This window comes from Furipterus horrens, unplaced genomic scaffold, assembly GCF_987537825.1.
Source record: "Furipterus horrens unplaced genomic scaffold, mFurHor1.1.pri manual_scaffold_11, whole genome shotgun sequence".
NCBI lineage: Eukaryota > Metazoa > Chordata > Mammalia > Chiroptera > Furipteridae > Furipterus > Furipterus horrens.
The window spans coordinates 82,887,551-82,903,364 of record NW_028327181.1 but is presented as its reverse complement, the minus strand read 5'-3'; the positions used below and the strand labels follow the sequence as shown (position 1 = coordinate 82,903,364).

Genomic DNA, 15,814 nt, shown 5'->3' with positions numbered 1-15,814 from the left:
TGAGTATCATGTTGAGTTGTATCATGTTGAATCATGTTGAGTTTCCCTAGAGCATGAAATCATACCTTTTCATATTATAAATTCTCCCAGTTTCATAACCATTCAGGTTAGTCCTTGATACTGAAAACCTTGGAGAAAATTGCACTGTTAGAAATTTTACAGTACCTTTGAGGACTTTATTTGTTATATATAATCAGATTAAAGAACCTTGGTACATGTTAAGATTACAACTTTGTGGTTTGATGCTTGAATCCAGGCTGTCTTATTAACAATAATGACTCATTGATCATCATATTATACATACATATCATACAGTGTATCGATCAAGTCATAGACAATCATTTGTGTATAGTAATGGGTCATTGATCAAGAATGATGCAATATAAACTTAAAACTAGAACAAAACACTGACTTGGCATTTGAATAGTTTTTCTCTTTTTAAGGCTCTACGAACATCAATAGATGCTTACGACAACTTTGACAATATCTCGCTTGCTCAGCGTTTGGAAAAACACGAACTCATCGAGTTCAGAAGAATCGCTGCTTATCTCTTCAAAGGCAACAATCGCTGGAAACAGAGTGTAGAGCTGTGCAAGAAAGATAGTCTGTACAAGGTGGATAAAGTTGGTGGGGGCAGGGCCATGAAACCAACTACTAGCTGATCTGTGTTAACCCTGAAGTGGTATACTACACGTGTTGGTTTTGTGACTATGAGAATTGCCTTTAAGCCCCCATTTGAGGAGATCTTAGCTACATCCATTTCTAGATTCTAGGGACTATCTTATTTTAAACTTTTTTTTAAGTATGTTTTACCTTGTCAATTCCTTTTCTTTCAACAAATCTTTAAATAATAGAACTGGGAGTTTTTTCCCCCCATTGTATTACTTGTTTACCAGTTCAGTATACTTGAGTTTAATGTTTGACCCCTCATCCTTTCCTTTGAATAGGATGCAATGCAGTATGCTTCTGAATCTAAAGATACTGAGTTGGCCGAAGAACTCCTCCAGTGGTTTTTGCAGGAAGAAAAAAGAGAGTGCTTTGGAGCTTGTCTCTTTACCTGTTATGATCTCTTAAGGCCGGATGTTGTCTTGGAAACTGCCTGGAGGCACAATATCATGGATTTTGCCATGCCCTATTTCATCCAGGTCATGAAGGAATACTTGACAAAGGTAATGGCACCTCTGGGTATATTCAGAACTAATTATCTTAAATATGTAAGACTCGATGCAGACATTTTTTTCAAATGTTTTTTCTCCAGTAGAATTAATTTAGTTGATTTGAAAGTATTCTTGTTCTCCACAGATCTTGTACTATTTGATGAATGACATTGTGTGGAAAGATAACTCAAACATAACATGCCAGAATGTGTATCCTCAGTGTATTTCTGAGGATGAATAGTATTACTTATACATTGTATGCTTGCTTTTTTTTAAACATTTGATTAAAAATATATTTTTCTGAGATCAGTTTTTGTAACTCAGATATCTGTAACTTAGTAGTGTAGAGCCCCTTTATTTGGTTGCTTCTTGACTTTAACATGTATGCCTGTTTCCCCTGGGGAAGCTACAGCTATATTTTTAACATCCTGTTAATCTTTTCAATATTTTCATAGTTTAACCCCTCATTTTAAAATATCATAAGAGGTTAATAAGTAATGATACATTTCCTAAAGGTGCATTAAACAAGCTAGGGATATAATCTTATAAGTCATTTATTCATCTTAGTGTCCCTTTTTGACATTAGAATATTTTTTTTATTTACCCTGTCTTCAACAGTTACTAGTTTTCTTGCTGTAAAACATTTAAAAATGGTCCTAAAGGATCCATTCATCAGAGCAGAACATGCTGATTAAAATCGGTCTCACATCTGATCTCAGCATGCCTGTTTAAAGGGGGGAAAATAACACACTACTAACAACCCCCAGGACACTGAATATTTTCTTAGGCAACCATCTCAGTAGATAGCATTGTGTTCAGTAATAATTTTTTAAGAATTAACACTTTCAGTGTGTGAACTGCCTACAGTCCAGTGTAAGACAAGAACAGTTGCCTTATTTTAGCCATAGATGAGAATAGCTTCTTTTCTTATGCATAATGCCAACTTTTGAGACCTGGCTCTAAAGCTGCTGTTAACCGAAGTGCTATAAATTTTACTAGTGATTAAGCTGCTTTCTTTCACACTGACTCTAGCATAAATTCTTCTGCAGTAAGCTCTGAAGTTAAAAAAATATATAAATATTCTAAATTTTGCTTCCAGTATGCCCTTTATTTTCACTTTTCTCATACCTTTTTTAGTGGTTAGATGTTTCTCCCCTAAACCTTTGTTGCTGATTCTACCTTTTTATGCTCAATATGGAATTTGATTTTTTTCTAAGCTGCACCTTCTGAATTCCTTTGCAGGTTGATGCAATAAAGGAAAAGGTGAAAGTTGATTCTTTTCCATCTTTAAGTCTGGAGGACTAAGTCTAAGGAATTTGCATGATTTTTTCCTTCCTTTTCTACACTGCTGCTGCTGCTTTTTCCCCCCAATAAATTTTCACTAAAGCCTCTGCAAGTCCCTTGAAACATAACTATAATAGAGCTGTAGGATGTTAGTAGATGTTTGGTACTAATCAGCTAATAGGCTTTAGGAAGGGCAGGAGGCTAATCAGTAGTTGGTTCACAGTCTCTCTTAATATATTATTAAACACTGAGCATGGTGAGTTCCATATTAATTCCAAAGTTTCAGGAAATTTCTCTTCCCTGTCAGGGTATCTGGACCTTAATAGGATTTCTTAATACTCTTAAGTAAATTTAAACAGCCTCCAGTTTTATTTTGTGAGCTTGCCTGACAGTTGTTGAATTAATATATGTATATACATGCCCTAAAAGGCTTTTTGGGGTTTTTTTTTGGTATTAAAGGACTGTGATCCAGTTTCTGATCTCTTGATTCTTACTAATTTTTTGCTGAAAATAGATACAAGAGATACTAGCTGCTTCCGAAGAGACTTCCCTCATGTTTCTCCAGGTGTCCAGTTCTTATGGTGCTAGTTCATTTGCAAGAGAAATCAAAACTCTTAATCATGAGAGTAGCTTGCTCTTATTGTTGCTAAGCAACATGGATTATGTCTGTATATAATGAAGCAATATTAACTTTTACTTTTTGTAATAAGGCGCACCTCTGAAGCCACCTAAAATTTGCTCTCGTTCGTCTGTTGGCTTGCCCAAGGTAAATTTAGGCACCTTTTGGTTGCTGCTTCCATAATTGGTTTGTCTCCATCCCAGTATAAATGAAACCAATTTACAGACTTACATCTAGTATCAAATTGTGGTAAGAAAAGGGCGGGAAGGTAAAGGAGAGTTGAAACAAATTGAACAGAACTTGGGTGGGGGACAATGCCTTGGAATGACGTTGAACTAAACTGGAGTCACCATTGGAACTTAGGGCAAACCTGAGTAAAATGCATTGTGTGTGAGGCCCTTCAGCAGCTAGTAAGCAAGGCAGTTAGAAAGCGTGTGTGTGAAAAACAGGTAATTGAACTGCAGTGTTATGCATTGTTTTAAATCCAGCATGTACAACAGTCATTGCAATTACATCATACTAGTTTTGAAACTCTTCAAGCATTGCTGTGGGCTGTGTGTGTTTCTTGAGAGCCTGTATAGCAGCAGTCATCTTCCGACCTCACTTCTTGCTTCAGTACTTTTGCCTTTTTTTCATGCACACATACACCGAAGTAACTGACTGCATGTTAACTTTTCCTCTGCAGCATATTGCAGTCCTTGTGGAAAAGCCTTTTACATTATAGCGGGTTTTCAGTAGGACAGGTAGAACTGAACTCAGTGACATGCTTATCTGTAATTTTTCTTTTTAATTCCAAGGATCAGAAACTTTTGTTACAGCTCTTAAAAAAAGCTTGTGTTCAAAACAGCCTTCTCTGCTTTTCTTTTTTGAGCAATTTAATTGGGTCAGTGGAATAAAAAATTGAATGTTCCTTTGCCAGAGGGTGTCCCATTATATAGAAAAATCAAAATATTTTTTTGCTTAGCTTGGTGCAATTCCTTCAGGGTTCTTATTTTTGTTTTTCTCCCTGTGCCCAGCCTGCCTGTGTCTATGCCTGGGCATGGCGATATTGCTAGTTCTTCTAAGTTTTACATGTACCTCTGTAATAGGACTTCTGTCTTCAACATCCGACTCAGACATTATCTTTTAAACATGTGTTCTTTTTGGATTATTTTCCTTGGAAATCTGGAAATGAATTATGCAGTGGTGGTTTTTTTGTTGTTTCAAATTTTTCTTCTTGTTAGAAGTTATTAATGTATACTCACCCATATATTTTTTGGTACAACCTCTTTAGCTCTCTCTTGGACACTGTGTAGGTTAGCCAAACCCCCTCTGACCCTCGATGGCACATACTGTGCTTTTAAAGTATATAGTGATAATAATCTTTTAAGTTTGTGTACCAAACAGTGGATATTTTTTATGGAACTTGTAAGCGATAGTAGTCTTTAATTTGACATTGGGTAATTTACAACAGATGAACACTTAGGTTATAAAACAGGAAATGTATTCAAAAGCAAACTAACCCATCTTTCTAGGATGGGGAAACCACATTTTACCTGAAGGTGTCTAGAGTCTGCCTCGTTTTACTTTTCTCATATTTTGTTCCTTGACATGTTAGGATGGAATAGACCCTTGTTCATGTTATTTAATATGAAATAACTTATATGTATATATAAAATACTGTCCTAACCTTAAAGGTCTACCTGAAGACTCCAACACACTATTTTAAATAGTTTCCAAACAAAAGTAGGGGCTGCTTTTACCTTTTAGGACCCAGTCTTTATATATTTTTCACTGATGTTTGCATGTCTTTTTTTTTTTGTGAGTGCTTTATTTCACTATTTGCCTTTTTGAAGAACATGCAGTGAACATTCACGAAAAGTTTCTTCCTGCACTCTGCCCCGATCTCACTCAGCACACTGATGACTTTGAAACCACTAGTCGTAGTAACCATGAGGTTTGAAGTTGAGTTTCACTTCAAGTATAGTGAAAGTTTATTTTGGTTGAGATATACCACCTTTTAAATATAGTTTAAAAGAAAAATATAGTATAGTTCCAAAGGCAAGTGGAAGTTGTGTGGTGGAGATTCCCTAATCCCTGTAGCCTGATGTCACTTCTTCCTAATTCTTGACAGAATTACAGAATCCAATCTTAGTCCTAGAAGGAAGTTGGCAGGTTATCTCACTCAACTGTCTTGCTATATAGACAAGGAAGTGTTTTGAGGGTTAGTGTGATGGTCACACACCTAGTTAGTGGAAGGACCTATGTATTCTAGCTCCCTCCTTTCACTAACACATTTGAACTCCCCTACAGTCTTATGCTGTCAGAGAGTATCCACTTTTATTTAGAGTAGCTTGCATATAATAGCCATTTACTTGGGTTTAATTAAAAGCAAAAAATTTCTTAAAAGAGGTTGAGGCAAAATCAAGATTCCTGGTTACTTCTTAGAAAGTAGAGCATAAAAACATGCAGCCTGTCTTTATATAAGAATATCAACTATGGAGCCACTTGAGTCTTAAGCTTCAGTCTGTACCTGTCATCAACCTCACTGTGCACACTGGGCAAAAGGGAGCTTATGCTGCACAAATGTCTGTCCAATTATTAGACTCGTTTTACTTTTTTGAATATCATTTCCTTTTGGGAGGACTTTGCCTGGTCATGAGTTCATTATTACTATCTTTGGTAGGGTTTAGTCTTCATCTGCAAAAGTGGTTCCTTTTCATTACCTCCCTCCCTCCCTCAGGCTGGCTGCAACCTAGCATGCCCAGTTTTAGCCTGGTGTGCGCTTTATGGCATTTATAAATCCCTCCTTCCTGAGGGTTTATAATGACAGTGCTAAAAATCACCTTGACTGAAGTATGGACATTGCCATTAAATTTGAGAGAGGGCCTGAGAATGTTTTTTCTAGTCCGTATATTTTGACAAAATTTAACATACTAAGGCTTTTCCACTTTCTGCCATAAACCTAGGTTTATAATACTTTTGAGGTGCTAAGTAACATTACCTGTTTTTCTCCAGGTGGATAAATTAGATGCTTCAGAATCACTGAGAAAAGAAGAAGAACAAGCTACAGAGACGCAACCTATTGTTTATGGTAATCTTTATCTTTTTCACCTCACAGAAATACAGTAGATACATGTTTCATTCTTTAGGGATTCTGCCTCAAAACAGAAGTATAATAATAGCTTCTAAATTGCAAATGGTTCGCAGAGTTAATGAATCTCTCTACTGTCATTTTTCCCCCCGAAATCAGTCTTAAAGCAAGCATTGACATTATTCACTAAGGTATCTTAAATGCAAAGACAATCTCAAAATACTTAAGAGCATAACCTCAGTTTTTCCTGTTGCCTGGTCACTGATTGATTGCTTATCCATAAAGGACTGAGGAAGATGTATTGGTGAATTAAAGTTGTGGAAGTGCCAAGGCTGTCTTTAGTTTGTTTTACTTAAAGAGTATATGCTCTCTTTACATTATAACTGGGACAGAAAGCTTGGGTAGAGTTTCCATTTGAGAACTCCCCAGAGAGATAGGATCTTCAAACTCAGTGAATGTTTAAGGCAATTTAGTTTCTTCTTACACGTGCATATCTGAACTACTTCTTTCCATTTCACTAATGGTGAGCAGATTATCTGAATAATGAATTTGAGGGTATAGGTCAGAGCACTATAACCAGGTGTTCTTTGGAGAGGGATATGAAATTATGGCCATTATATCTCCTCCTGCTAAAGGAAATGATGATATTCGAATCCTTTATGCATCATCTCCTTTATAGTATAAACATAAAAGACTGGCTATTGAGAGGACCAGAGTAGTTTTGATAAAGTTGGAGAAGATTAAGTAGATTGTTAGAGATGGGAGCAAGATATTTCACATATTTGAGATAGGAAATAAAGTAGGAACAAAAACAGGGTGGGTGTGCTGATTTGGAAGCACCTACTAACTTTGGTTTGCCTTTAAGCTGTTTAAATAGACAGGTCCTTGTCAGCAGCTGACAGTGGGGTTGAAGTTCCAGGGCAGATGTCAGTATCAAGGGTTAGAAGTGATTTTTATAAACTGCTAGTTTCCAAAAAGAATGGTCTCACTAAAGACAATTTTGGTGGTGGTTCACAAAAAAGAGACGTGAGGTCACTTGTGTTGGGAGAGATCATGCTCTAGGATTACATTCTAGCGGCAGATTGAGTCCTCGTGTGGGTTGGGACAAGGTGATCCGTGTTTCCTCCCTCCGAATAAGCCAGGTTCTCTCTAGGTCACTTTCTGTATGTGGTCAACAGCTATTCACACTTCCTGAGAATGGTAACAGGATTTGAAAGATGCTGTGTACACTAATGTATTTCATACCTAATGTGTATTTGAATATGTGTTTTTTTGTTTTTTTTTCATTGCTTTCTCTAAATTAGTAGTGGACTGTTTGCTCAAAATGCATTAGGTTCCATTATCACTTAGATGTGTTTACATCAGAAACTTATAACTAAAAGTTATGTTAAAACCATGTTTGTCAAAAAACTGTTCTCCTTTGCTAATTATATTGTCATCATACATGATGTGCAAATACTGTCATGTGGAAATAACATAGTATTTGCAAATAACAGTAAAAGGCTTATTAGCAGATGTCTTGCCTGATCGTGTCAAGCATGCATGTGCATATTGCTGTAGATGATATGAAATAACATAACTACTGTTAGAGTTCTGGCATTTGGCTCTGCACTGTTCATTGGCTTTTTAGGCAGGACCTTTAGGGTGTTGGTCATGCCAAAATTTTAAGTCATAAGTGCCCCCACAAAATTCGGAAGTTGATTATGCTGCTAGAGTAGGGGAGCTTGGCGTTGATGACCCTTCGATACTAACAGTGTTTACTGCCTCCTTGCCCCTGCCCCGCTCCTTTTTGTTTCCCATCTCTAGGTCAGCCCCAGTTGATGCTGACAGCGGGACCCAGTGTTGCAGTCCCTCCCCAGGCGCCTTTTGGCTATGGTTATACTGCGCCACCCTATGGGCAGCCACAGCCTGGCTTTGGGTACAGCATGTGAGACGGAAAGCCGATCCTGTAGTCGCCTATTTTCGTACTGAAACATCGTCTCTGCCCGCTTCTCAGTTTATAACAGAGGAAAACAGGCACATGTTCTTGTAACCTTTTATTTCATGAAGGACTACTTTTTGTTTCTAACTATTAACTTGGATCTCCTATGTTAAAAGCTTATTTCACATTCCGCATCATTTAGAATTTATTTTCAAAGGAGATTAGTTTCAATGTTTTATTCACTTGGGCTTTTTTCTTCCCTTTTGTTCTTTGAAAAACTGCTTAATATTCAATCTGTTGTGAAGAACCTGATTTGCACTCTGTAGTGTTTAAAGACAAACTAATATCGAAGCTCTTAAATTTAGTGTATGTAAACAGCTTACAATCTGTATTGTCTAAATGCATTTAAATCTCTTATTCAAAGACACGCTAGACACGCTAAAGCGAAAATATCGGTGTGTGACCGTGCAAGACTGTCATTGCAACAAAGACAACACTAACAGCACCTGCTACACTGGACTGCAGTGCTCTCCAAATTACCTGAAAAATGCATTAGACAACTTGCCTGACTTTCAAACGAGCATAAAAGGCCCTCTGACCTATGCAGGTTTCCTCGTTCCGCATATAGAAAACGCTAGTGTGTTGTTGCTCACCTCATATGTAACAGGTGCCCTTACGTTGTGCTGTGTCCTGTGCTTTTTCCGTGGGACCATTCCATTCGGGAACAAAGAGCACCATGATTCCAACCTGTGTGTATTTACTAACCCTGCCCTGAGGTTTGTGTATGTGGGATATTGTGGTGTTTTAGATCACTGAGTGTACAGAAGAGGGAATTCAAACAAAATGTTGCTGTTCTTCAGTTTTGTTTGTGGAATTTAAAATTACTCAAATTTAAAATAAATTACTGGACTGTGGAAATAACATGTGGAATGGCAGTTTTAATTAAATACCTCTCAAACATAAACCAAAAGAACCATGGTTTTGGTAGTTTTATATTGGATCCCAAGGGTGCAGGGAGGTCTGAGAGCAGAAGCGGAATCAGGATGGGGACGTGTGAGCCACTGTCTCACATCATATGCAGAACTGCTGTAGTGAATGAGGGACATGCAGGAGTGTGAAGGACCAGTCGTTGCTGTCGTGGGCTACACGCCACCTGTCGCCATCATGTTAACCAAGTGGCGCGTCTAAGTTTTATCTGAGCATTTCACTTAAGTAAAATTATATTAACTTGAAAGTATAGAAACATGAAGTTAATGTGCTGTCCTCGCCATGAAATTGTAAGGGTCCCCAGATTATGGGTCGTTTAAGGTGATTGAAACAGCGTTTGAATCCAACTCTTTGCCAATGGCTAAGAATGTTACATGAAAATTCATTTCAGTATTAATCACAGTAGTATTAGAGGGTCCCCTACCTAGACTTGTATTGCCCCAATAAGGTTTTTTTGTTGTTGTTTTTAATTTAAACTTAAGAACCTCTTTTCTTACCCCATCTTTATTCCCCTCCACACCCATTTTCCTATAGGAAATTAGAGTATTAGCTAGAAAATCCTTTTTTTTGGTTTGTCATATTGACGACATCTTGCTGTTCAGGCCCTGGCTATATTTTTGTTTCTGATGGGTTTGTGCTCTCTTTCTTCATCATTATCAAAATCAGGAGGGAGAATAATAATGGTCCCAGTGAAAAACGCCTTTTCAGAGGCAACATTTCTTCTAGACCTTTCCCGTAGTTTTGAGTAAACCAGTTTTTATCACTGGAGTTATTCTTTTCCTTCCCTTCCCTAATAGAAACAAGTTAAAATACTTCGGTAAAGGTTTTCTTACGGCATACTTAAAAAAAAAAATGTTAAGAACAAACAAAAAAAAAGCCTTGTGTTAATCTGGGCCTGTGATAATGAGTTGCCACTTAAGCCATCTATATAATGGGCCATAGTAGAAGGAGAAACTGCTGTTGAACTGCTTTGACTTAGGTTCAGATCCTGAGCAAGATGAAGTTCTGAGATTGTTCTCTCGTGTGGATAACAGTGTAAGTAGTTTTCAGTATTATTTGCAGGAGTATGTTTAAATCACAAAATGCCTAGGTCATGACTGGATAATAAGTGTTGTACAGTAAATAGTAGAATGAATTGGTAATAAACTGTATTTTAAGGGATCTTTCCTAACATTATTCTGAATAAGATGGTCTAGAAGGAATTAAAAATAGTAAACAAGGGTCCTAAGAGTCCTTGGCACTGTAGATGTAACTGTGAAACAGGAGAGAGGAAGAGGAGACATTACTGGGACACTTTTCAGAAGGTAAACATTCTTTCAATGATCTTTCCTAATATCCAAATACAGCCTTTGTACGTAAAAACGTGTGGTGATTGTTGACACAGAGAAGGAAAACTCTGATTCCAAAAAACCTCCGCTGCCTTGCGGCATACCTCTTCAGGGGAAAGGCTAAGGGAGTAAACCCTGACAGAAAATCCGGAGCCGGAAGTCCCTAAGGCGGTTTGACGTTGTAGTCAATACCGGCAACTCCTGCGGCGCACCTGAAGCCAAGCTGTATTGACTCCGTCTTTCCCTTGGATCCCTCAGCTGCGAAGAGAGGGGGGGTCTGCTGCATGGGCAACAGCAGACCCTCCATATCACCCTGCCCAGGCTCTGTAGCTTCAGCTTCACTGGAGAGGACACTCCAGGGTCATCGTAAGATGTCGATTCAACACGGGAGGAGACAGATACCGTGTCACTCCCGAGTCGGACTGCACAACCATTCTCGGCGGTGCAGATAGACACTTAAGAAGCTACACCATCGTCTCTCGAGATGGACGGCTGCCGATGACGATGATGATGATTGTTGACAGCTATTTCAACATAGACATTCGTATAATAGCAAGAGACTACCTGGTGATTTCCAAGTAGGGCTGCTTAACTTTCCTGTAATTAAGTCGTGTGCAGACATTCCCAGTGTAGTGGTTCTATCTATTGATACTTACTGTATTGGTAGCTAAAGCTTAAAAAAAAATTATTAACCCATTTAAATGTAACAGTAATAGACTCATTCTGTGTTAACAAAGAATTATGAATTAATCATACGTCTCTTCAAAGTTTGTCTTTAACAGAAGACTGTTGGATTCTCATCTCTTTTTATATTCAGTCTGTTGCCTGTTTTTGTTGAAGGATATGAAAAATATGACCTCATATAGATCTATCATTAGGAAAGAATTTTCATAGCCTTTTCAGATAATTGGGGTTAGTTGAAATGTGGAATCTGAAACCATAAAAGTGAACTTTTTATACTGTTACATTAAAATCCATTGGTCTGTCTTTACTTTGAATGGGTCTTTCACCCATGTGTGATTTGTACCCTCATGTATAGATTATGTGGAAAATACTGATTTACTACGTTACATAGTTCATCTAAATGTTGACATGTTATATATTTTAAAGTCATTTTTGAGAAACACTGATCTTATCAGAAAAGTCTTAAGTCTGGGGAACCTTTACAGAGGCAGATACAGGTTTTCCTAAATACTTGTCAATTATTATCTATGAGGCAGTTACAGCCAAACACTCAGATCTGGATAACTCCTTTGTGGGTTGTCCTTGCCAGTACAAGTTGCCATGACAACGGCAGCTAGTTCATCTTGCCACTCAGTCTCACAGGTCCTTTTCTTATACTTTGTTGTGCACCAGAAGTGTTTAATGCTATAGTCAAGGGTCAGATTTAACAATATTGTTATTGCTTCCTCAAGGATATTAAGTGAAACGTTTTTTCTTACGGTGGGTGGAGGGCAGTGAAAACCACTTTGTACAGGTAGGTGCCCTGCCTTCATCTGTGAAGCACACCGGCAGTTTTACCCATCGTTTGTTCTGTGTCAGCGTGATGAAAAAGAAAAACAATGTCTTAATGTTACAAGAATAGTTTTGACCTCCTGAGTCTTAGAGAACTCAAGATTATGAATCCTATAAAGTAATTCTAAGTGCAGGTGAACTGGAAACAAGATGTACTGCCAGAATCACGAGAATCTGTGGACTGTTCATCCTAGTGGATATGCCACAACTCATTACAGTTATTTGAATCAGCCACAGCAGGCCGTTCTATGGGGAATGCACTGTCCTTTGAACATGGAACCATCAGTCTCTGAGGCAGGCCTCAGAAATTACCTGAGCCAGAACCCTGCATTTAGCATTGAGTTCTCATCAATTCCGTTGCAGGCTGTTGCATCACTTTTGAATCTAGTAGCATAAACACTCTTTAGAAGCAGTTGCTACTATGGCATCATTCACAGTTACAATTTCTCCTGTGCTCTCATGTACCAGTGTGAATGGTATAAAACTGAGCAAACATTAGAACCTTTAAGACTGGCTGCAGTAGTCTTTAGAGTTCTGCTTGCAGACTCCACTGACCTCAGACCTTAGATGTGCTGTCATGCTGCTTATGGTGAAGTTAACCGCTAACCAAGTCTAACCATGGAGAGCTGGAGCCATTCAACATGTGCCTGTTACCAAATTCTCCCCGGCATCATCATAGTTTTTAGGGATATACTGTGAGGATCCCCCTAAAAGGCTTTCAGAAGTGGTTCTCTGCAAGGATGGGAGCTATATAGCTTTGGGAGCTGGGAACCTTCTTTATATTCTGGGCAGCTGGTAACACAGTAATTATTGGAATTATGCTAAGTGTAGAAAGATCAAAAGGGAAACAAAGTGGCCCATAAGTAATTGAATTATCTAAGTTCCTGAAGTTCTAGGTAAAGAGTGGGATGTTGAGATGACACTACTTCCACTTTACAATGACCATAAATTCTTACATGTGCCTATTACCACCTTCCAGGTCCATACAAGTCACTTCACAAGTTTCAAGGCCTTCCCTGTGAGGAAAGAGGGAAAGCAAAGCAAATTTTTAGACTGATATAGAACCACTGCTGAGAACCTTTGGCCACTATGAGTCAGGGAAATGAACATGAAACACTGCGCAAGTGGGTTATGTCAATGCTGTTAAACCTCAACTTATAAGACAAATTAAAAACCCAGTGGGTTAGATTCTAAACCCTTTGCGGGTGGCTATACCATCTATTTATAAAGTAGCCTCTGAGTCGCCCGAAATGTTACGGTAGTAAAAACAAACTGCAGTTGCACCCAGTGGGACTACCCTTGCACCACAGGTCTTCTCCAAGGGTGACAGCAGCACAGTCTCAGGGAAGAAGAGCTATTAACACGCAGAGGGACCTAACAATTCATAGGAATTGCTGTCCCTCCCTTGTAACCCATTTTTGTCGTGACCTGTTTCTCTCTTATTCTTTTGTTTCAGGAGTTAAACCACCAGGACAATTTAACCCAATGTTTTGTTTTTTGTTTTTTAGCCCAAGATAACTGTGTAACTGTGCCAAGTACATGACAGAAGAACATGAACAGATTTTCACCTCAAGAATACTTAAATTGGGGGAAGAAGTTCAGCTTTTATTGTTAGAATTTGAGTTTCAAACACTTGTGGTAGGGGGACAGTCATCATACAAAATTCTACCTAGTAAAGTTTTAGGTGACCAGTGACTTTGTCAATTAGGTCTGCTGGTCCTGGGCCGATTCCGAGGACAGTTTGAGAGCCCGGTGCAATCTGAGTACGTCCCGCATCTTGGATTAGACTTACAGTCAGTCCCAGCATCTTCGCGTGGGTCAACAAGGCAATCAGAGTTTCTTCATCAGGGGCTTTGACCACCACTTTGGGCTGGCCACAGTACTCCCACTGTTTGAGCAATTCGGGGTTTCTTCTTTGAATTTGCTTGTAGGCAGAAACGGCAGCATGAGAACACTGGGCAGCCACTTTCCCTTTTCCCATCTTTAAGTCATTTCGAACCACAAGAATCATTTTGTACTCCCCACTGTCTCCTAAGATGCTTGCTTCAGTTTCAGTCTCTGTGTGTGTCTCATTCACTGAGCTTTTGGGGACTGTCCCAAAGCGCACTCGGAGGCCCCAGCCCAGGCACATGCCACATGCTACTCCGGCAGCCAAGCTGAGTGCACCAGGATGAGCCAAATATTCCATAACCAAGGATTTGGAGAGCATCTTAAAGAAAAGGAAAACTGTTATCATCATGTAGCTGTGGAAAGTTAGAGGCTTATCAGATGAAACACCTTGATAGTATATAAGCAACAATATTTAACACTGAGGCCCTGGCCAGTGTGGCTCAGTTGGTTGGGCGTTGTCCGCAAAGCAAAAGGTGGCCAGTTTGATTCCCAGTCAGGGAACATGCCTGGGTTGCAGGTTTGGTCCTCAGTTGGGACATAGGCAAGAGGCAACAGATCCATGTTTCTCTCTAGCATTGATGTTTCTCTCTTTCTCCCTTCCGCTCTCTAGAATCAATAAAAGAAAAAACTATATGAGGTCATCTAGCAAAAAGGCAAAATATATTTTGAATCTTATGAGTGTACCACTTTTTCTCTAGAAAAAATTCAAGAGCACAGAAGAAAGTTTAGTCATTTTGAATCTCAATGTGAGGACTATTTCTCTGTTCTTGGATACAACACAGCTCTGTTCCTCAGTCTTCTCTAACTTGTGGAGCAAGGAAATGCTGTTTCACCAAGATGGGCAAAGGATCTAAAGAGACCAAGAACTCCACCCTTCTTCTGGAATACAGTGCTTATTTAATTGTGTCTTTATAATGAGTGGTTCTCTTGGGGATGGTGCCAGCTTTGTAGAGAAGTTCCTGGTTGTCTACATAATGGACCTGGAGTGAGATGCCTTGCTGACATTAGACCTGAGCATGGAATGATATAAGCCTTACAAGTGAAAATTTGTCCCATTGGGCATTACTGTAGGTGCAAAACTTTAAAAAAATTTATTGAGATTTTATTTATTTTTACAAGGGGGGGGGGAGAGAAACATAGATGTGTGAGAAACAATCAGTTGCCTCTCACATGTACCCAATGGGACCTGACCCGCAAACCCAGGCATGTGCCCTGACCGGGAATGGAACCAGTGACCTTTCAGCTTGCAGGCCAGCACTCAGTCCACTGAGCCACACCAGCCAGGGTGGTGCAAAACTTAATATGTGAGACTAGAACCCAATTTCATTTTACATACAAACACAAAGTATTTTTTGGATAGTTTTAATATACACTGAATTTACCGTAAGTGTATAATATAAAATAAAGGAAGATCATCCTTTAGAAATTCTTGTTACCCCAGCAAAGCTGTTCATGGTATTTGAGTCACCAATAAAATGTACTCTACATCTAAGTGTTGGATTCATGATTCTGTGATACAAGTCCTGGAAATAACATGCTGTATATTATTATAAAGTTTTTATTCTCATTTATGTTAAAATTAGGACAATGTTTTAAAAAATCATGTTAGATTACACAGTAATATCAAATATTTTAATATGAAGATAGTATAAGGGAAGGGATGTTAAACTTTATGAGATATAATTCACATATTATAAAATTGACACTTCTAATGTGTACAGTTCAGAGGTTTTTAATACGTCCACAAGATTGTGCAACAACCACCACCACTATCTAATTCTAGAGCGTTATCCTCGCCCCCCAAAGAAACCTCTGTACTCATTAGCAGTTGCTTCCCACGTCCCCCTCCCCCAGCCTCTGGCAACCAGTAATCTGCTTTGTCTTTATTAATTTGCCTATTCTGGACATTCATGTAAGTTAAACCATACAATATGTGGCCTTTTGTTTCAGACTTCTGTCATTTAGTACGTTTTCAAGGTTCATTCATTTTGTAGCATGTATCACGTTCATTCCTTTTTATTGATGAATAATATTCCGTGG

The 15,814-nt window shown here is 38.7% G+C and overlaps 2 protein-coding genes across 2 annotated transcripts in view; one reads left to right on the top strand and one right to left on the bottom strand.

Annotated features, from left to right (window-relative positions):
- The window catches only part of CLTC (clathrin heavy chain), a 68,846-nt gene extending 59,871 nt beyond the window's left edge, over positions 1-8,975 (top strand). Inside the window, exons 29-33 of the mRNA XM_090292705.1 lie at positions 444-614; positions 948-1,169; positions 2,400-2,420; positions 6,058-6,133; positions 7,940-8,975. Of these exons, the coding sequence (XP_090148831.1) occupies positions 444-614; positions 948-1,169; positions 2,400-2,420; positions 6,058-6,133; positions 7,940-8,064 (615 nt within the window). The 3' untranslated portion in view covers positions 8,065-8,975. The remainder of the gene's footprint in view (positions 1-443; positions 615-947; positions 1,170-2,399; positions 2,421-6,057; positions 6,134-7,939) is intronic.
- A 4,493-nt stretch (positions 8,976-13,468) lies between these two features.
- On the bottom strand, positions 13,469-14,431 carry LOC149998635 (peptidyl-tRNA hydrolase 2, mitochondrial). The gene has a single exon (XM_090292704.1). It carries the CDS (start codon positions 14,121-14,123, stop codon positions 13,554-13,556), a length of 570 nt encoding a protein of 189 aa, XP_090148830.1. The 5' UTR covers positions 14,124-14,431; the 3' UTR covers positions 13,469-13,553.
- Positions 14,432-15,814: the final 1,383 nt, after the last annotated feature.

What these genes read in the sequence shown, in the direction of transcription:
- LOC149998635 (XM_090292704.1), bottom strand. Translation starts at nt 14,123, where the DNA reads ATGATGATAACAGTTTTCCTTTTCTTTAAGATGCTCTCCAAATCCTTG.